The sequence below is a fragment of the Onthophagus taurus genome, chromosome 2, assembly GCF_036711975.1.
Source record: "Onthophagus taurus isolate NC chromosome 2, IU_Otau_3.0, whole genome shotgun sequence".
NCBI classification, from domain to species: domain Eukaryota; kingdom Metazoa; phylum Arthropoda; class Insecta; order Coleoptera; family Scarabaeidae; genus Onthophagus; species Onthophagus taurus.
In genome coordinates, this window is record NC_091967.1 from 23,626,136 (window position 1) to 23,647,665 (window position 21,530).

Genomic DNA, 21,530 nt, shown 5'->3' on the forward strand with positions numbered 1-21,530 from the left:
GAACAAGCTGGTTTCAGAACACAACGAAGCTGCACCACACACATGGAAGCAGCCTTTCCAAGATGTCTCACAACATTTGTCACCGTTGTGGACTTGACAGCTGTATACATGCCATGCCAGACCATTACAAAACTTATCGATAACATGCTGTCCGACAGATACTTCTGCGTAACGCTGGGAAACAAAATGACCAAATACAAAGAAACTGAAGAAACAAATTTATGTATGACGTTGATATAGCATTTGCTGCCCAACATTATTTCTAATGACCTGAGAGCTATGCCCAAATACTTTTACAAATGACTCATTCAGGAGATTCTGGACAGTTTTTAATAATATAACGCTGTAGCACCAAGACTTCCTTATCACTCAGCCAAATCTGCGAGGGAAGAATGCTCTACTAAAAGAGTTCAAGAAAGTAACACAACCCACTGCAGGTCATCTTATTTCGATATGAATCGCCTCAGATTCCGACAGCTTGCTGAGGAACTGGTTAGAAGCAACTACATCAACTCTGAGTGAGAAAAAGATTGAAATGCAAAGTACAATCAGGAATAAACCAATACAGATTCTCCCCAACCTAGTACCAAATCATTTTGGACTTCCTCTCCACCTACAGAAGGGCCTTAAGAGAGTACGTACGGCGCATGAAGTTTGTGATGATAGCCTCCATATATGGGGAGTTCCAAAACAATCTATCCAACACATTGTGAGGAACTGCCTTATTAGATCTTATCCTAACGTCGTGAGAGATTCTTTTGATGCTAAATCTGCAGCTCTTGAATGGCTAACCAAATTGGATATAAAATTTTAGATTTTATTCGTACTTCCTATTGACTGTTATGTATTAGCAAATTTATGTATTTTATATACAGGGTGTTTAGAAATTGACGGATAATATACACGTAGCAACATTCTTCATCCAATTCTAAACCGAAAATCTTAATTTTAAAATGTTGTACCATGCTTCATACGTCTTCGTGAGGTTCTCAAAGTTCGGATAGTTTGTCCATAAATAATATATATTCAATATTTATTGATAAATAAGCTGTAAATTAGAATAAAAAGAATTTTGAAAACTGTTAAAGTTATTTTCTTTAGTTTTAAAGTTCGTTTTTCAAATTTTTTTATTATCATATTTTCATGAAAATCACATTTGGCAACATTTGGCAACAAGTCTGACTGTTAGGAACATAATTTGTGTATTGTTATTTTTCATTATGTATTATTTTGACAATAAATAATCATTTATCTTATCCGAATTTCGTTCTAATGGGGAATAATGAATGATCACGCACGTCAATTTACAAATTCTCCTAAAATTTGAAGAAAAAAACAAAAATTGTTCGATCAAACTCTTATAACTATATAAATTTTCACCATATCTTATCAATAATAATCGATAAGATAACTAAACAATAATTTTTTGAATCACTAATGTTTTAGTAAATCCTTAGTTCTCAGTTCATCGCCATATTTTCACTCTCCTTTAAAGTTACAGTGTATTACAGATAAAATGTCCATCCCTAGTGAAATTATAGCAGATGAATACCTTCATACGGATAATGGAACTGGATCTTTATACATTTTCAACGATAATAACCACAAATATCACTTAGATGATTCAAAGAAAGCATTCGAACGTTGCGGTTTTATCGTAAAAAAGGAGAATCAATTTCCCATAGATACCAAAGAAAACGTCCTAAATACTTTAGATAAAAGTTATTTATTTTGTAAAGAAAATTGATTAAGCTTAAAATACATAATGATTATCTTTTAGTTGCAAGTGAAAATCATAAAGATTCTACGAGTTTCGTTTTATTATTTTTCGGTACAATTGAAAATAAAAATGAAGAATACGTCACTGAGTCCGGTGATAAAATTCACGGAGTTGAAATATGGAGGAAGATAATGAATTGTGAAACGTTAAAATATCGACCAAAAATATTTATTTTTCATGTAAGTATAAAAAAAAAACTTTGTGGAATTGATAACAATTTATCTCAAATTTATCGCACTTTATAAAAATCTTATTATTTTTTAGGGGTTTAAAGAAATCAATACAATCCAAACAGATGCTAAAAGAACCACAGAAGTTACTTTACCAAAATATGATATTCCCATTCAATCTGATATATTAATACTTTACAAAGTTACAGTTGGTAAATAGATATTGTTTAAGTATATATGTTTCAAAATGTTATAAAAATAAATTTTGAAAATGGAATAGGTATAAAAACTGGTAAATATAGGATACATTCTTTTAGGTATTGATTCCACTTCAACCTATTTTCGTAATTTATGGGAAAACATGGTGAAGTACGGTAGTCGAGACGATTTAACAAACATAATATCATATACTCAACGTTCGAGCGAAGACGATTATCTACCAATAACAGTTTCGACGTTGAGAAAAAAGTTTTTTATCACTCCAAGTCAATTTCGCTTGGATTGGTACGATATCAATAAGAGCACGGAAAGTATTTTAAAAAATATTACAAAATTACAAGGGTCTATTCACAAGTTGAAACTGCAAGCAAATGGTAGCAGAGCGTCGTCTATAATTAGTGAAGAAGCAATTAGTATTTATGGAAAAAAAATTAGAAGCAATAGTAAAATTATGAATATGGGTATTCCAGATTATTCAAAAGTAAAGCCGAGAATTAATACTAATTTAAAAAAAAAGTAACATTATTTATTATTAATATGTTTATTTAAATTAATTGATTTTCTATTTTAAAATTTAACCATAAAAATAAATTTTTGTTATAAAACTGGCATAAAAGATAGTTCTTTGATCTTAACATAATAAGGCCATTATTTGTGATCTAAATGTACCAAATGTAGTTGTAGCATTTTTGCTCAGAAACTCCGAGTTTGAAGATGAATCTCATAACTTTGAGAACTCAACATGTTAAAACAACCTACAATCGCTACAATATTGGTTTAAAGTTTATGTCGTATACTATTACTACAAAATGCATAATTATACAGAAGGTGTCGTGGTTGAACTTGGGCTATAGAATGAGCATGGATAAAGTTAGTGTGATATGTTACGCAGACGATGCAGCAATCTTGACTAAAACGGAAGTTGATTATGTCTATCGATATCACAAGAGTCACAACAATCACAAAAGAATCAATAAGATGTAAATTTATAGTAGAAGAGAAGACCATTGAACAAATCAGTTAGCTCCACATCTGTGAGTGTGGATGAATGGCGTTTTCAGCATCTCTGAAAAGAAATTTTATTCATTTTTTGACAAACTAGACAACAGATTATTTGCAACTGAAAACAATAATGGAACTTAGTAGTGGAACGAATATCCGAAAACTAGCTGGTATTCGGCCTATCCGGCAATTTTTAAAATCCAGCCGGTACCGGATAGTATTACTTAGTACTCCACCATTCACAGTAATTAGTATCTCTTTTAGGTGTTGGACAGGTTTGTCATTAGCAACCTCATTGTAACAATCCCAATACGATATATAAAATCTCTCGTTGCAGTTTCGTCTAGTTTTCTTCTCTTCGATTGTAATTCATCATAACATTCATTACTAACACAACTGTCGCTGTTATCACTTTCAATTATTAATTAAAGTATCCCCTTTTTAATGCAAAAAGCTGTTTTGAAAAATCACTTTAAGTTCTTGAGAAATAAATTTTTGAAATGATCGACAATTTTTTCGAATTTTGCAATTTTCGCCGATTAAGTTTTAAAAATTCATATAAAATCCATTTCTTTTAATATGAGTATAAAAATTTCCTGAAAGTGTTAATAAAAGTGTCCTCTTTCCAATGATCCAACCCGTTTTGAAAAATAACTTTTAGTTTTTGAGAAAACAATATTTGATGTTTTGATAAAACTTTCGATGTTGCAATTTTCATCGATTACTTTCAAAATTTGCTATAAAATTCATTTCTTGAAGGATCCTTGTGGAAATATCACTAATTATTAATTATAGTATCCTCTTTTCAATGCAAAAAGCCGTTTTGAAAAATCACTTTCAGTTCTTAAGAAATAAATTTTTGAAATGATCGACAATTTTTTCGAATTTAGCAATTTTCGCCAATTAAGTTTCAAAAATTCGTATAAAATCCAGTTCTTTGGATATGAGTATGAAAATTCCCCAAAATGTTATTAAAAGTGTCTCCTTTCCAATAAACCAACCCACATTGAAAAATACATTTTAGTTTTTGAGAAAACAATATTTGAAGTTTTGATAAAATTTTCGATGTTGCAATTTTCATCGATAACTTTCAAAATTTGCTATGAAATTCATTTCTTGAAGGATCCTTGTGGAAATATCACCAATTATTAATTATACTATCCTCTTTTTAATGCAAAAAGCCGTTTTGAAAAATCAGTTTCAGTTCTTAAGAAATAAATTTTTGAAATGATCGACAATTTTTTCGAATTTTGCAATTTTCGCCGATTAAGTTTTAAAAATTCATATAAAATCCATTTCTTTTAATATGAGTATAAAAATTTCCTGAAAGTGTTAATAAAAGTGTCCTCTTTACAATGATCCAACCCGTTTTGAAAAATAACTTTTAGTTTTTGAAAAAACAATATTTGATGTTTTAATAAAATTTTCGATGTTGCAATTTTCATCGATATCTTTCAAAATTTGCTATAAAATTCATTTCTTGAAGGATCCTTGTGGAAATATCACCAATTATTAATTATAGTATCCTCTTGTCAATGTAACAAGCCGTTTTGAAAAATCACTTTCAGTTTTTGAGAAACTGAAGCTGTCCACTGAAGGCCTTTAGCTCTTCTCGCTACTGTGTTGTCTATCCAGCCATTTCATCGTTAAGCACCAGCTATTTATTCAATACTTTCATCATCTCGTTCCTCAATCAATTAATCTCCTCACGCTGGGTGTCTAGTATTAAAGTCGCCCGTCAAGATAGTCAAAGGTGTATAGCAATGCTTCTCGATGATATCCTCAATCTTATCATCCTATTCAACAACACAATCGCACACTTACCATTACCCAGCTGTATTACTCTTCCCGCATATCTCTTCCATCGTGTAATGCTTCTGTAGCATTACTATATTCACATTTAATGTGACAGCACTCCCTCTGTCCGTGTTCAATTGAATATTCTTCAATACTATTCCATCACTATCTATAATAATTGATGTCGTGTCGGATTAACTCTTCTTAACTCATGATCTTTTTCGCCACAATACCTACATGTTACTTCTGCTCCTGTAGCGTATCTGTATCATCTATGAACATCTAACAACTCTTCTACCCTACACGAACTCGAACCCACTATACATCTCCTGATCCTTACTAACAAGGCACACATATTTGGGAAACTGCCAGTAGTCATATATTAAAACTCCAACGGTTTCAATCTAAAATGATACGGCAAATGGTAAATGCGCCCTTGGTATATAACAACTAAGCTGCTCCATGAGGACTTGGACATTCTTAACTTTAACATTCACGCCATACGGAACGTTTGAAAAACACCTTAACATGCAGCCTCTGTTCATGTCCCATACCCAAGCTTTGATAGAGATTGATGTTGCGTATGTAACAGGGAACATCGACGATGTTCCTCTGTACTTTGTTTTAAAATCTCTGGATGACGTTTATATTACTAACCCATACAGCCATACTGGTCTCAGTATTTGTTTGTTCAGTATTTTATTGTGATTAGTTAATGCAGAACTTCTTCCAAAAACCCAATACAATTTTTTATATCTAATACAAAGCGTTACTCCTCTCTTTGAAGTTTATTGCAACTGTGGATTGTTGCACTTATACAAAAGGTAGCTAATACGGTCCCTTGTGGCATCCCACCTTCGATCTCCCTTAGATTTGTATACACTTCGCGTGCTTTACCCTGAAGTATCTATCCAAAATATATGATCCTAAGGTTTCCGAATAATGCTTAGACATGTAGCTTCTTAATTTGTAGTTTAAACCTTCATGCCAAACTTTGTGCTACCAAGAAAATGTTATTTGATGCTATTTGTAAAACATACTATGCTTCCAAGTACAATAACTGGTAATCTCTCGAAGGAACCTGAGAGTACCTATAGCAAGGATGAAGAACAAATTGCAGAAAATATTAATAATGATAACTCAGATACTGCACAACATGAATTTCCAATAACTTCAACTAACTCTTCGCGTCCTTTATGTCGGCAAGGTAAAGGAAGACATTCGCAACACCAACATATCGTAGTAAGCAAAAAACTACTAAGTAGAGCAAAAGAAACTAGATTTATTACTGCAGGAATTTGAAAAAGATGCGAATGTAGCAGGCAACCGTGATTATCATTCCTTAATGAGTTTCCTGATTACCGTGTTCAAAACGAGTTCAGTTTAGGACTCCAATTGTTTTCGTTAAATCTGATTTTCTAACAACCACAGCAAACGCACCGACTTCGGTAGCATGTTTACCGCGGTACTAATAATAATAATAATAATAATTTATTTAATCACCTGGCTACAAATAGTAGATGTGACAAGTTCAAACCACATACAATATATAATACACAACATACACAATATTCAACAAAGAAAGAGAGAAATTAAATTATGAAGTATGACCTATACTAGTTGACTAGGACTAATACTAAAATTAAATGACAAGTATTCCTGGCGGTCGTAAAACGCCCTTTCTACAAGCATCATTTTTACTTTATGTTTAAATGAGCTAAGCGTATCAGCTTTTTTAATTGTAGATGGCAAATTATTATAGAGCTTTGGGAAATCATACCGTGTACTCTTTTCAAAGAAAGCCGTCTTATGATGACCCAAGCACACCAAACTATCAGATCTAGTTTCGTAATTGTGTTTCATGACAGGGTATCTATCGACATGCTCCCGCACATGAACAACTGATTTATATATATATATATACTTTGAAGAGTAAGAAGCGTGAATGTATCTCTACACGAATCTCTGCAGTTTAGGTCGAAGATTAATCTTATAATGCGCTTCTGTGCTACAAAGGCACGCCGCCACTCCGTCGATCTTCCCCAGAATAATATATTGTATGAGAGATGCGAATAACAGAGAGCATAATACCCATGTAATAATCCCGATAGTGGGAGGCATCCCTTCAATTTCAGAATTGCATAAAAGGACGAGTTCAATTTCGAAACCAGATGATCAACATGTTTGTCAAAACTTAGCTGCTCGTCTAGATAAACACCCAAAAACTTGCAGCTATTTGATAGAATGATATCATCGGCTTGCGGAAGCCTTCTCCTCTTATGAAAATTTACAAACACGGTCTTTTTTAGATTAAGAACAATACGATTTTGTTTGCACCAAGCATCAAATGATTCAACGGTATGCTTGACTTTAGAAAAAAGCATATTAGCATCATTCGACGCCAGGGCAATTGACGTGTCATCGGCATACATGACTATGTGGACATCGGAAAGATACTCAGGAAGGTCATTTATATACAATAGAAAAATGAATTGGCCCAAGATTGAGCCCTGGGGAACTCCCAGTAGAACATTTGATTCCGATGACTCCTGACCAGAGAGGACCACTTTTATTTTTCGTTCCTCCAGAAATGATTGAAGCCAATTTAAAATCGTGCCTCGCAAACCCAAAGCATACAATTTCTGCATGATGTACACTAGTGGCAGCGAATCAAACGCACGCGACATGTCGAAGAACAGACCCACAGCAAAATTACCTTTATCAAGGTTATCGTAGATGAACTCAATAAAATTCAATGACGCAGTCTCTGTAGACAGGCCCCGCCTAAAACTATGCTGAGCATTACTAACAACATTGAACCTGTCCAGAAAACTCAAAATTCGCTCCGAGACGATGCTTTCAAATATCTTTGAAAAAACGCTAGTTATCGCTATTGGTCTGAAATTGTTGACATTTGTAGGATCACCAGCCTTGAAAACTGGAATGACCCGAGAAATTTTCAGCGCCCCGGGAAAGATTAAGGGGCTCGACCAGACAAGACGCTACATACTTAATTACACTCACACCGATGCAAAACGATGCACCGATGAGGGATGGTGCAAGATACATCCCTCATCGGGCCATAAATCAACTCTACCTTCTCCTCAACAGATGTTGTGAAAAACTTTGAAAATGTTGAGCAGATCTGCATATGACCATCATCCGAACGCAGCAGAAAACTAGTTTGCTTCCTTCCTTTACCCAATTGGTTATTTACACAATGCCACACTGCGCGACTTCTATTCGATGACTCTATTATTTGTTTCATAGTATGTTTCTTTTTAGTTTCATTAATTAGTTTTCTATATGAACCCTTCTTAACATTATATAAGTTACGCAACTCCGGATAACCGTTGCTCATAATCCAAAACATGTCTTTAAGTTCCCTGCCAGCACTTATTATATCATTTGTAATCCAGGGAGCTCTATTACAACCACCAGGACGACCAGAAACTATAGGGCAACATATATCAAAGTAAAACATAAATACATTCAAAAAACGGTCATAAGAGTCGGATTGAATATTTGAACAGATATCCGACCAATCATAATCACGTAAGTACGAATATAACTTAGCAAGATTCGAATTTGACAACACACGACGCCTTACTACCACAGGCGCCTCTATCTTCACATCAATTACCGGCTCAAAAAGAACCTCGAGTGAACAAGCCATGTGATCCGCTATAATAGGATCAAAAACGGTAAATGTGCAGAAACGCGCCGGTAAATTAGTAAATATATAATCCAATGTTGAATTGGCTATGCGGTTGTTTTTATCAATAGCTATGCGCGTTGGCTCGTTACTGTGCTAAGACTCTGCTTTATACTATATAATTATAACACTCAACACTCATCACTCACCGCTAAACAATGCTCGCCAATATAAACCAAGAGGCACATCTGCGTAGTTAGAACCACAAAAATATCAATAATAAGTTTGACCTTTTATATAATCGTACAACAATCAACGTTGAAGGGTTGAATGCGGGCTATGCAAAATTTTTAATCCACTGCATTTATTTAGCCAATTATTTAAAAACTGAAGAAAAGGGTGAAAATATGAATAATAAAAATTGTGCAATACCTTAATCTCTGATTAATTAGAAGATTCATCACATGTCATGTGACTATTAGTGATGGAACGGATAGTAATTTTGCGAAACGCCGGATATTCCGCATTCCCTTCGGCCGGATATTCGGTTATCCGGCATCTTTATCCGGCCATTATGGTTATAATTTCTGGTGCATTTCTGGTGCTATTTGAATAAAAATGAAATTAATAAGAAAGCTGATAAGATATGTCAACTTATTTGGATTACAGATACAAAATGAACTTTTTTGATGCTGATTTAACTAACGAAGCAACTTTAATTAATAATTGGCGATATTTCCACAAGGATCCTTCAAGAAATTAATTTTATAGCGAATTTTGCAAGTTTTCGATGAAAATTGCAACATCGAAAATTTTTTCAAAACTTCAAATATTGTTTTCTCAAAAACTAAAAGTTATTTTTCAAAACGGGTTGGTTCATTGGAAAGAGGACACTTTTGTTAACACTTGGGAAATTTTCATGCTTATATTCCAAGAACTGGCTTTTATACGAATTTTTAAAACTTAATCGGCGAAATTGCAAAATTCGAAAATATTGTCGATTATTTCAAAAATTTATTTCTCAAGAACTAAAAGTGATTTTGCAAAACGGCTTTTTGCATTAAAAAGAGGATACTTTAATTAATAGTTGGTGATATTTCCGCAAGGATCCTTCAAGAAATTAATTTTATAGCGAATTTTGAAAATTATTGATGAAAATTGCAACATCGAAAATTTTATCAAAACTTCAAATACTGTTTTCTCAAAAACTAAAAGTTATTTTTCAAAACGGGTTGGTTCATTGGAAAGAGGACACTTTTGTTAACACTTGGGAAATTTTTATGCTTATATTCCAAGAACTGGATTTTATACGAATTTTTAAAACTTAATCGGCGAAATTGCCAAATTCGAAAAAATTGTCGATTATTTCAAAAATTTATTTCTCAAGAACTAATAGTGATTTTGCAAAACGGCTTGTTGCATTAAAAATAGGATACTTTAATTAATAATTGGTGATATTTCCCCAAGGATCCTTCAAGAAATTAATTTTATAGCGAATTTCGAAAATTATCGATGAAAATTGCAACATCGAAAATTTTGTCAAAACTTCAAATATTGTTTTCTCAAAAACTAAAAGTTATTTTTCAAAACGGGTTGGTTCATTGGAAAGAGGACACTTTTGTTAACACTTTGGGAAATTTTCATGCTTATATTCCAAAAACTGGATTTTATACGAATTTTTAAAACTTAATTTGGTAATAGTTTTTCTGGAAAATTATTTTAGCCATATATACAATCTTGAAACTCCATAAATCCTGGTACTCCATAAATCATTACGTCTTATCAATAAACATTATTATTCGATAAGATAACTAATAATCAAGTTTTGAATCATTATCATTTTAGTAAAGTTTTAATTTAATTTTAGTAAATCATTAGTTTTTAATCCTACACCATATCATTTTCTGTATTTAAATCAACAAATTAAATCAACAACGCAAAAAAAAACAGTGAAATGGAAGAAAGTGAAATACGTATTCCCAGCGAATTAATAGCTGATGAATACCTTCGTAAAGATAACGAAACTGGAGCTTTATATTTTTTTAGTGATAATAATTACAAATACTTTGATGATGACTCAAAGCGGGCATTTCGAATTTGTGGTTTCGACATAAAAAAAGAAAACCAATTTCTTATAGATACCAAAGAAAACGTCTTAAATATTTTAGATAAAAGTATGTTATTTTATTAATAAGAAATCATCATAATAACTGTTGATCTTTTACAGTTACAAACGAAAACCATAAAGAGACTTCGTGTTTCATTTTACTATTTTTTGGTACAATTGGTAGTAATAACGATGAATATATTACCGAATCTGGCGATAAAATTAGAGGGTATGAAATATGGGGGAAGATAATGAAATGTGAAACTTTAAAATACCGACCAAAAATTATTATTTTTCAGGTAAGCATTTCTGTTTAATAATTTTTTCGAATTTACTTTTATTAAAGTACTTTAGGGATTTAGAGTAATCAACACAACGCAAACGGATTCAAGTAATTCGCGAAAATCATTGCCCATACCCACACCACCGGACTATGATATTCCTTATTATTCCGATATGTTAATAACATACAAAGTTACAGAAGGTAAAGATTATTAATCGAAACAGTGGGAAAATAAAACAAATTTTTGTAGGACCTACTCCAAATTCAACTTATTTTCATAATTTATGGAGAAACATAGTGGAAAACGGTAGTCGAGACGACTTAACGAACATTATTGCATATACGAAACGTTGTAGATATGATGATTTCCCTCCGATAACAACCTCGACGTTGCGAAAAAAATTTTTTATTAAACCGAGTCAATTCCGAATACATTGGTACGATATCCATAAGAATATTGAGAATATGAAGAAGAATATTACGATGTTAGAAAACAAATTGAAACTGCAAGGTAGTGTTAGTTGTTTGGATGGCAATCCTCATGTTGTTGTGAATAACATTAACAATGAAGATTCAAATAGAAAAAAGTCTAAGAATTACGATAAGAAAATAATGGTAATCGGTTTATTGTTATTTGGAGTAATGTTGTTAATCAGCAAAACCAAAAATTGATGCTAAATGAAGAAAAGAAATAACATAATTGTACAATACTTTTTAATTTAAAGTAAATAATTTTCTTATTTTATATTTGTTAAGTTGATAATTATATTAATAATACATAATTTATTTAGTAGTCTAATAAAAATATTAAAAATAATAATTTGTTATTATTATTTTTAGTAAATTAAACAGTTATGTTAATAATTTGTAACACCTTGATGAGATTAAACCAATCAATGTCAGTGGAATATTTTTAATATATCCTAATTAGTAGCAATTAGGCTGACGATAGTTTATCAAAATGGTACCACAAATAATAAATAAACGTTTATTTTGCGTTTAACCACAATTTTGAACAGATGGTAGCCTTAAGGAGAGGCATATTTTATTTTTTAACATACCATATAGGCTTGGGAAAAATCGCGGTGTAGTAAGATGCAATTATGTTGAAATATATACAGGGTGTCCCACGTAAGCGACAAAATACACGAATGGCATTACGGAGCCATGATACGCAGTTCTTCCTTAGACAAAAGTTGTAGGAAATTTACCTCACTATAAACGGAAAATATTTTTATACATACATGTTATTTTAAATGGAATGATATAGTTTTTATTGCGTATTCTGATTCTACACACAAAATTAAGTTGACTTTGATAAGACATGTTGATACCTACTATCCGTGCAAAAAGTCAAGGCCCCTCACTTTAGAGACCGATATCTTCGCAACCGCTCCATAAAAAAAATTGCAACAAAGTTTGTTGTAATCACTGAACATTTCTACGAAACTTATGTTAATCTGAAAATTTTCGGATCCACGGTTTTCTTTTTACAGCGAGTTAAATGAAAAATGTACCCGATTTTTTACGGAATTGGCAACTTTATCAACTTTGCGATTTTTTTTCTCGAAAACTATCGTACGAAAAAATTTGAATTTTGAACAGGTGATAGTCTGATGTGTTCTCAATGAGTGGCATATTTTATTTTTTTGATATTTCATATAGTTTCGCGGAAAATCGCGGTTTAGTAAGACGCCGTTATGTCGAAAACGGTTGGGATTTCACCAAAATATGTCAAATAATGTTGGTTGTCGGATTCCGTTATCAGTTTTTCAAAATTAAGGATCCCAATTTTTGAAGAGCGATTTAATGGAATTACAAATTAAAAAGAAACAGAAATAAGCTCTGCGGGGTGACGAGGAATCCGGCCAATCGGAACAGATGGTGCGTCCCAGACAGGACGTCGCGCCTTATTTCTTTATGTAGGCAAGATAAAGGCGCGACGTACTGTCTGGGACGCACCATCTGTTCCGATTGGACGGAACCTTCCTCTCCCCGCATAGCTGATTTCTGTTTCTCTTTAATTTGTAATTCCATTAAATCGCTCTTAACAAATTAGGGAGCCTTATTTTTGAAAAACTGATAACGAAATCCGAAAATCCGCGTTATTTGACATATTTTGGTAAAAACCGCGTTGAAATTCGCCAGGTCGTTTTCGCAATAACCGCATCCTACTAAACCGCGATTTTCCGCGAAACTATATGGAATATCGAAAAAATAAAGTATGCCCCACATTAAGAACACATCGGTTTACCACCATTTCAAATTTGAAATTTTTTTCTTCAAATGGTTTTGGAGAGAAAAAATCGCAAAGTAGACAAAGTTGCTGGCACTCTCAAAAATCGGGTACTTTTTTCACTTAACTCGCGATAAAAGTAAAACCGCGGACCCGAAAATTTCCAAATTAACATGTGATACGCAGAAATGTTCACTGATTACAATAAACTTTACAGCAATTTTTTCCATCGAGCGGTTACGAAGATATCGATCTCTAAAGTGAGGGGCCTTGACTTTTTGCACGGATAGTGCTTTTAGTTTTTGAGTTATTTTAATTAGAAGCTTTTTTTAGCAACTAATACTGTGTCCTTCAAATCTGAATTTCTTAGCGACTGATCGAGCTAGAAAGTTAAAATTTATAACAGTTGCTGCTTGAATATCCGCGCCATTGGCTACATCGGTCTATCCTATACAGGTGTTCAAAAATGTAACTACTGTTTCACCATATTCAATTGCTTTTTCATTGATTGTTGGAACATTATATCGCCCGGGCGGTTCTGTTGGTGAATTCTTGTCTGAATTTGAAGATATTTTATCCGTGTTGGTTCCTCAGTCAAATCAATTTATTTGCTTGGGTAACTTTAATATTAATGATTTTGATACTGATGGTGTTTATGGCAATCGTTTTTTGTCTACAATTCAGCAGTTCCAGCTCCGACAGATAGTAACGCAATCAACTAGTTACTACTCAAGTTACTTCTACACTAATTGATCGTATTCTTGTTCATGATGATGTTTCTTTCTCTGATTCTGGGGTGATTCCTGTTCACACTGTCTCTGATCACTGTATGGTTTTTGTTCCTGAGGGATTTACTTATAGGGATTTCCGGAATTTTAATCATGAAGTATTTGTGCGTGATCTTACATATCCCGCACTATACTAACAATAAGTAAAGTAGTATATATTAAACATAAAATTTAATTCCAAAGAAGTTCTGTAATATAATTTGTAATATAAACCTAGACAATATAAATAAAAAAGTTGACCGTTTAAACAAAATCTAGATTCGTCCGAAAACATGATGGGGACAAAATAATATCCATTGCGTTTCTTAGAATTTCTAGTGAGATATTAGCTATTACTTCCCTAATACGGTTTTTTTTAATTTTCAAACTGTTAGACCTGTTAACGTAGACTTTTTCTTTCACAGTGTTCCACAAGAAAATAATCAAGTGGAGTCAAGTCGGGAGACTTGGCAAGCCAATCAATGCTTCCTCTACGGCCGATCCACCTGCCTAGTAAAAGGTCGTCCAATAATTGTTGAACTTGACGACCAAAATGTGGATTATTGTAGTTGAGAAACAGTTCTCTTGGTCTGGGTAAAACATTTTCTTGGAGAAGTGGAATGTATAGATCTGCAATGAGATTGCCCTCGATAAAAAGTGGACCACCAATATTCTGGCCAATGATGAGTGCCCAAACATTAATTTTTTGTGGACCAATCTGTATCTGCTCCATCCAATGTGGAATCCAGTATCTGTAATCGATTTATCTGGCTGTTTAAACAAAATGTACATTCATCCGAAAACATGATGGAGGACAAAGTATTACCGTTTTGATTTAACAATTCAACAAGATCCAACATATGAAAATATAACCCTTCTAGTCAGCAAGTACCTATACCTTATAACCCCTTTTGATGGGTTTTTTGGAGTTGTATTGTTTGATAGATGATCGACCTATAAATGCTATCATTGATTCATCTGCGGAGAATTCTCTCGTATCGAAATATAACGTTTCAAAGATTAAATTTAGTTTTAGAATAAAATATCGAAGTTTGAACAATTTATCAGTGTTGGTAGGAGTCAGATTGTGATTATCGTTACAATGCAAATTTGATAAAATCTTATCAAATCTATTCCGGGACATAGTGTTTGCGATCAAGGCAATTCCTACATCATTGCTAGATGACCAATAGTGCTTCCAAGAAGGTAACTTATGATAGCCCATAACTATAAAACTCTTCTTTTGTAAGGTTAAGAATTCTGTTCCTTTGGATAGCGTATAAATTCGACTGGGAAACTATAGTTTCAGCAACGGGCCTAAGGAATGTCAAAAAAACATCTACTGCTCAATTACAGTGTGAAAAATGTTCGTGAACTGAACCTTCTTCTAAATTATATTCAAGTAATTCAAAACTAAAATCTCTTTTTCGCCATTTTCTATCTTTATCTCTTTCTTTGTCTTCTTTAGTTGGTGTTTCATTTACAGTCTTTCGGGTTGTTATCAATAATCATGTTTTCCAACTCATCGAGCACTTTATTCGCTTCTTCCAGAAGTTCTTATCTGTAAGAGCCTTATTTTTCCACCAAGACATTTTTATCGAGGTAAAAAGTGTTACAATCTGAATACAATGAGACCAAATAATTTCACCGAAACACAAAGCAAATCAGTTTGACGGTACTTCTGAGTAGGGGAGAGCGCCCATCAGTGAGACAGGTCCAACAGTGAGACATTTGCATTTCTCTTACCTCTTCCATAATATGTGAATTATTTTAAAACGTGTCAAATCACATCTAGCTAGTCGGTACTTAGATCCCGCTATCACTCGTAGCGCTGTGGGCAAGGGCACATGTTCTCTTGAAATACGTGTGTAATTTAAGTCCTAAAGTAAAATAGCCGATGTGTTTTATTTAGTGTTCAAATCTTACTACATAATTTTTTCTCATGAACAAATTTACGCGAAGGTAAGTGTGAAGTTCAACCTGGTTTCTTCAGTTCAAAAAATGGCGATCGAGTACAGTGCCCAAGAGTGAGACGGCGTGCAATGTCCAACAGCAAGACAGATTCTCACTGTTGGTCCAGTATTTCGCTGTTTGATATTTCTATTCTTTAAGTCAATATTAATTTAGTTTCCAGCTCAAAATATGGATTTGAAGAAGAGAAAAATTGGCAATTCTTCAAATAAATCCATGAAGGAAGCTGTAATTCTGGTTTTGAATGGGGAAGTTTGAGAAAAGTGGCGGCTTTAAAAAATATCCCGTTTCAGACGCTGGCTAGATATGTCAAAAAGGCTAAGCAGGCTGAGGATCCCAACCAAATTAGATTGACTACTAACTACAGTGTCAATAAAATATTCAGTGACGAAAAAGAAGCATCTCTTGAAAATTACATAGTGGACTGCTCACGAATGTTTTATGGATTGGGGGTTACTGACTGTAGAAAACTTGCATATGAGATGGCCGTAGAAAACAAGAAGAAATTTCCTACCAAATGGCATCATACTAAAATGGCAGATATGAAATGGTTTCGAGGTTTTCGAAGTCGACATAAGTGACTTTCACTACGAACTGCAAAGGGATGCAGCTTATCTCGTACAACGTCCTTCAATAAGCATAATGTGTCAGTTTTTACAAAAATTTGAAAGCCATCTACTCAAGATCTTCCAATTTTGCTGATGGTCGTCGAATATATAATCTGGATGGGACTGCAACGGTAATTGTTCAAAAGCTACAAAAAGTAGTCGCTGTTAAGGGTCTTAAACAGGTCAACAAGGTAACAAGTGGAGAGCGAGGTACCCTAGTGACAAGCTGCTGCATAATAAATGCTACAGGGCAATACGTACCTCCAGCTATGGTTTTTCCTAGAACACACTTTAAGGAATATATGATTCGAGGAGCTCCATCAGGGACATTAGGGTTGGTTGCACCTAGTGGATGGATGAATGCAAATTTGTTTTTGCAGATAATGAGACGAAATGATCACGAAAGTCATTTTAGCATTGCAGTTCTCAACGAGGCAAAAAATAATGGGGGAACAATTTTGACCTTTTTGCCGCACTCAACAAATAAAATGCATCCACTTGGCGTAAGTTGTTTCAAACCATTTTCAACAGCATATAATGCAGCTATAAATAATTGGATGATGTAGCATCCGGGCAAACCTTTATCCATATACGAAGTGGCTGAATGTGTTGGATTTGCGCATGAAAAATCCTTAACTCCAAGTAATATTATAAACGCATTTAAAAAGTGTGGTATTTAGCCGTTTAACGCAAACGTGTTCACTGATATTGACTTTCTTCCGAGCGATGGTACCGATCGCGTTTTGCCAAATGGAAATGAAAATGATGAAGCTAATATTTCTTGCCCCAATCAGTAGTCATTAACACACATAATTCCTCATCAAAATGAAGCTGATGTCTGTAGCGAAGATTGTAATAATGATAACCTTTCTGAAAGTGTCACAGAACAAGACAGAATTCAAGAAACTGAAGATAATTTACCTAACGTTTTCAAAGGTCCAGCAGAATTTAAAGGTTTTCCAAAAGCACGTGCCCGCAAATCTAAAAACACTCGAAGACGTGGAAAAATTATAGTAGCCACGGATATGCCAGAAAAAATGCAATAGAAGAAAGAAGCATAACGAAAGCAAAAAACACCAGGAAGGAAGATAAAACGCAGTTATTAAAAATTAAGAAAGCAAGGAAACACGTGTTTTATGGTGACTATGAACCCGCAGACGAAGACCCAATTTTATATTCATCATCAGGAGATGAGTGCTTTGTTACTATCCATCCAGATGGATTTGAGAGCTTAAACAGGAGTTCAAAAATAAATGATTTTGTGCTTGTCGAGTTTACAGGAAAATCAAAGAAGAAGAGGATTTATTACGTAGGGCAAATCCTGAATGAAAATGAGTTGGGCCGAAGTTTTGATATTACCTACCTGAGGAACCAAAAGAAGAGAAGAAAGAAGTTTGTATTTCCCGATGTTCCTGATGAGTCCGTGGTTTCAATATCTGATATTAAAATAATTATGCCACCGCCAATTCTATGCGGACACACCAATTATCAGAGATCGTCATTTTCCTTCGAAATCGATTTTAGTTTTTTAGATATTCGATAAATAAGCATTTTTTAAATTCAGCTTAAGTTTGTTAATATGTTATTGGTACGTTTAACCAAGCCGAAAAATGATAAATGTCTGTTCTAATAGAAAGACATTCGGCACTAGATTATTTTTTCTAAATAGTAAACTACATATTGAAAAAAAATAAAAAAATAATTTAAAAACTAATAAATAAATAATACAAGGTTAATACAGTGCAAAATTTATACGGTTTGGTCAAATAATAAAAAAATTACATAGGCTGGAAAAAAAGTGTCTCACTGATGGGCGGTCTCCCCTACAATACAGGGTGGTTCAGTTTTTAATCGGGAAACTTTACTAGGACGTAGTACTTGCCAAAATAACACAAGTTTTTTATATAAACATAGGGTCGCAACTCTTTTGTTTTCGAGCTATGAGCGATCAAAGTTGAGCTAAAAATTTACATTTTATTATTTATTTCGGCTATAAGTAAACCGAAGAATTTGAAATTTGGTATGTATTTACTACTGGTTAACATCTTGTTTTCTAGCATACCTTAAGCTTCCCTAGCGCCCTCTAAGGGGATGAAATTCACCACCCCCTTGGTTCTTTTTAGAAGAACTTTTTAACGCCATGGAGTATTAACATAAAAAAATATTGGTTATAAAGCTTATTCTTTAATGGTACTTCTTTGTCTCTTTAGTTTTTTTCCTAAAATTGATAGTTTTTGTGTAAAAAAATGGAATGTCGTGCCATGTACCGCCATGCTTAGCTAAAATTACTCTAAAAGTTGGCTTTGATTTTCAAAAAACAATTTATGTTTGTATTGAGACGAGCTGTTAGTTACGTTAAATCCTCTTAATTGTTGACAATTATTGAAAATATTTCTTGATTGTTATTAAGTAAAAGTATCATTATTTTTTTATTGTTGATCATTGTTTAAAAAACTACGAAAAATTGATCATGCCACGATTATTTTCGACAGAAGAATACGCAGACATTCATTTTATTTATGGTTTTTGTGATGGAAATGCGGAAGCGGCATCTAGAGAATACGCTAGAAGGTTTCCTAATAGAAGATGTCCTGATCCTCAGATATTTATCAATACACATCAACGTTTTCGACAATATGGTTTAAATACCCAGCAAGTACGAAATAATCAAAATAACAGAAACCAAAGAACAATTTTAAACCTTTTTGATAATGACAGCACATTAAGCAGTCGCATAGCTGCTAGACTACTTCAAGCTCAAAATTTACGAGTCTCAAGAAGTACAATTTTACGAACTCTGAAGAAGGACCACAGGAAACCCTATCGTTTTCAATCTGTACAAAATTTAAGACCTGAAGATGGTCCTAAAAGAGTAACTTTCTGTAGGTGGTTTGTACAGTCTGTTGAACGTGACCAAAATTTTTGTAAGAAGATTTTGTGGACAGATGAAGCCACGTTTACAAGAAGGGGTGTCGTAAATTACCATAACTTACATAGTTGGGAGCATGAAAATCCCCATGCAATACGTCCAAAAACCTACCAAACAGAGTTTAGTTTTAATGTGTGGATGGGTGTCATTAATAATAACCTCTGTGGGCCTTATTTTTTAAATTTTTTGCAAAACGATTTGGCGGAATGTTTATCGGACGTTCCTCTAGGTGATCTGGAGCAACATTGGCTTCAGATGGATGGGGCACCATCGCATTACAGCGCTAACGTACGTGCATGGTGTAACGCACGTTATGGACATAGACGGATAGGACGACTAGGTCCTGTCAATTATCAAGAGGCAAACCGAGGTCCCGTTGCCTGGCCACCAAGGTCTCCTGATCTTAACGTTTTAGATTTTTTTGTGTCTCTATATGAAAAATCTAGTTTACGCCGCTCCAATAAACACTCGGGAAGAACTGTTGGGAAAAATAAAAGACGCTGCTAACACTTTAAGGAACAATCCGTTTCAAATATTAGCAGCAGTTAATTCTGTTGTTACAAGATGCCAAAAATGCATTGATAACAATGGCATGCATTTTGAACAATTTTTAAATTAATTGTGTTTATTTTTGTAATGAGTTTTTTTGATAAATTTGTTTCATTTTGATTCTTAATTAGTTTTCTGTTTGTTTTTTAACATTTATCTCTTGTAATTTCCATTTTTTTAGTATACTATTTAATTTATTACTAAATGTTACTTATCTTTTGAATGATTATTTTAACTTAAATTTAATTAAATTTTTTATTACTTTAATGAGAAAACAAGTCAAGAGACGAAATCGTAAATAATTTGTGTTATTGTGTTAGCCCAAAATCCTGGTAAGTTTACATCTTCCATAGCCAACTTAAAATTTTGTTTTTTATTTGTAGGTAGCGCTTTGCCGCGCAATGTAACATATTTTATTTTTTTACGCAAAAACTATCAATTTTAAGAGAAAAACTAAAGAGACAAAAAAGAACCACTAAAGAATGAGCTGTACAACCCATATTTTTCTATGTTAATATTGCATTGCGTTAAAAAGTTCTTCTAAAAAGAACCAAGGGGGTGGTGAATTTCATCCCCTTAGAGGGCGCTAGGGAAGCTTAAGGTATGCTAGAAAACAAGATGTTAACCAGTAGTAAATACATACCAAATTTCAAATTCTTCGGTTTACTTATAGCCGAAATAAATAATAAAATGTAAATTTTTAGCTCAACTTTGATCGCTCATAGCTCGAAAACAAAAGAGTTGCGACCCTATGTTTATATAAAAAACTTGTGTTATTTTGGCAAGTACTACGTCCTAGTAAAGTTTCCCGATTAAAAACTGAACCACCCTGTATATAAAAACTCTCGTATATTTGTAAAATTCTTGCTTATTTTTAGGAAGAACCATCTACTATACATGTAAAATATTTGTTGTTATAAATCAAATATCAAAAGTTATTTATCTTTTGTTGAAATTTGCAAAAATCACAATAAGAATGTTTCCAATTTACACCCACTCGAACGTCTACCACGTGCACTGATTTTCTGTGTTTACCAATACAACGGTTAATGACTCAGTTACCAAATCATCTTTTTTCAGGCAAATATTATTTGTTTAAATAATGTTGTACTTTTGAGTACCGTCAGGCAACAAAGGGTTAAAGAAGATTATTTAAGGTACACGAAAATAACACAATTATTTTCTTCTCCCCAAATAATCGATTTGTAATTAATTAATAAACGTTTTTGAGACTGTTAAAAAATGTTTGAGGTAAGCTTATTCCAATTTTTATTTAAGTAAGAGTGAAAAAGTTTATGTAAAAAATTAAATTTTAAAAATAACGTTAACGAGATAAATTTCTCTGAAATGACTTTGAATTGAAAAATAAAACCTTTGAGAGATTGTGAAACATGGTTAGAGATTAATATTTAAAAATCGTCGAATTCAATTCCCAAACATGAAAGATAAAATATATA

General features: G+C 33.2%; 3 protein-coding genes across 5 annotated transcripts in view; 2 read left to right on the forward strand and 1 right to left on the reverse strand.

Moving 5' to 3' along the window:
* Positions 1–21,530, reverse strand: part of LOC111417437 (sphingomyelin phosphodiesterase-like) — a 91,729-nt gene that overhangs the window by 27,932 nt on the left and 42,267 nt on the right. The gene's annotated exons all lie outside the window — the stretch shown is intronic.
* Positions 1,427–2,785, forward strand: LOC111417438 (caspase-7-like). Its single transcript, XM_023049717.2, has 4 exons — positions 1,427–1,721; positions 1,781–1,959; positions 2,045–2,162; positions 2,268–2,785. Exons 1-4 carry the CDS (start codon positions 1,517–1,519, stop codon positions 2,687–2,689), a joined length of 924 nt encoding a protein of 307 aa, XP_022905485.2. The 5' UTR covers positions 1,427–1,516; the 3' UTR covers positions 2,690–2,785.
* On the forward strand, positions 10,428–11,761 carry LOC111417440 (uncharacterized). The gene is made up of 4 exons (XM_071194699.1): positions 10,428–10,797; positions 10,851–11,029; positions 11,085–11,214; positions 11,264–11,761. The coding sequence occupies exons 1-4, from the start codon at positions 10,578–10,580 to the stop codon at positions 11,683–11,685; spliced, it is 951 nt and encodes a 316-aa protein (XP_071050800.1). The 5' UTR covers positions 10,428–10,577; the 3' UTR covers positions 11,686–11,761.

Excerpts from the sequence above, each read along its gene's own strand:
- LOC111417440 (XM_071194699.1), top strand. The coding sequence starts at position 10,578 with ATGGAAGAAAGTGAAATACGTATTCCCAGCGAATTAATAGCTGATGAA. Across the intron at positions 10,798-10,850 it reads CTTAAATATTTTAGATAAAA|TTACAAACGAAAACCATAAA; the intron begins GTATGTTATTTT and ends GATCTTTTACAG. Across the intron at positions 11,030-11,084 it reads CAAAAATTATTATTTTTCAG|GGATTTAGAGTAATCAACAC; the intron begins GTAAGCATTTCT and ends AAAGTACTTTAG.
- LOC111417438 (XM_023049717.2), top strand. The coding sequence starts at position 1,517 with ATGTCCATCCCTAGTGAAATTATAGCAGATGAATACCTTCATACGGAT. Across the intron at positions 1,722-1,780 it reads CCTAAATACTTTAGATAAAA|TTGCAAGTGAAAATCATAAA; the intron begins GTTATTTATTTT and ends ATTATCTTTTAG. Across the intron at positions 2,163-2,267 it reads ACTTTACAAAGTTACAGTTG|GTATTGATTCCACTTCAACC; the intron begins GTAAATAGATAT and ends ACATTCTTTTAG.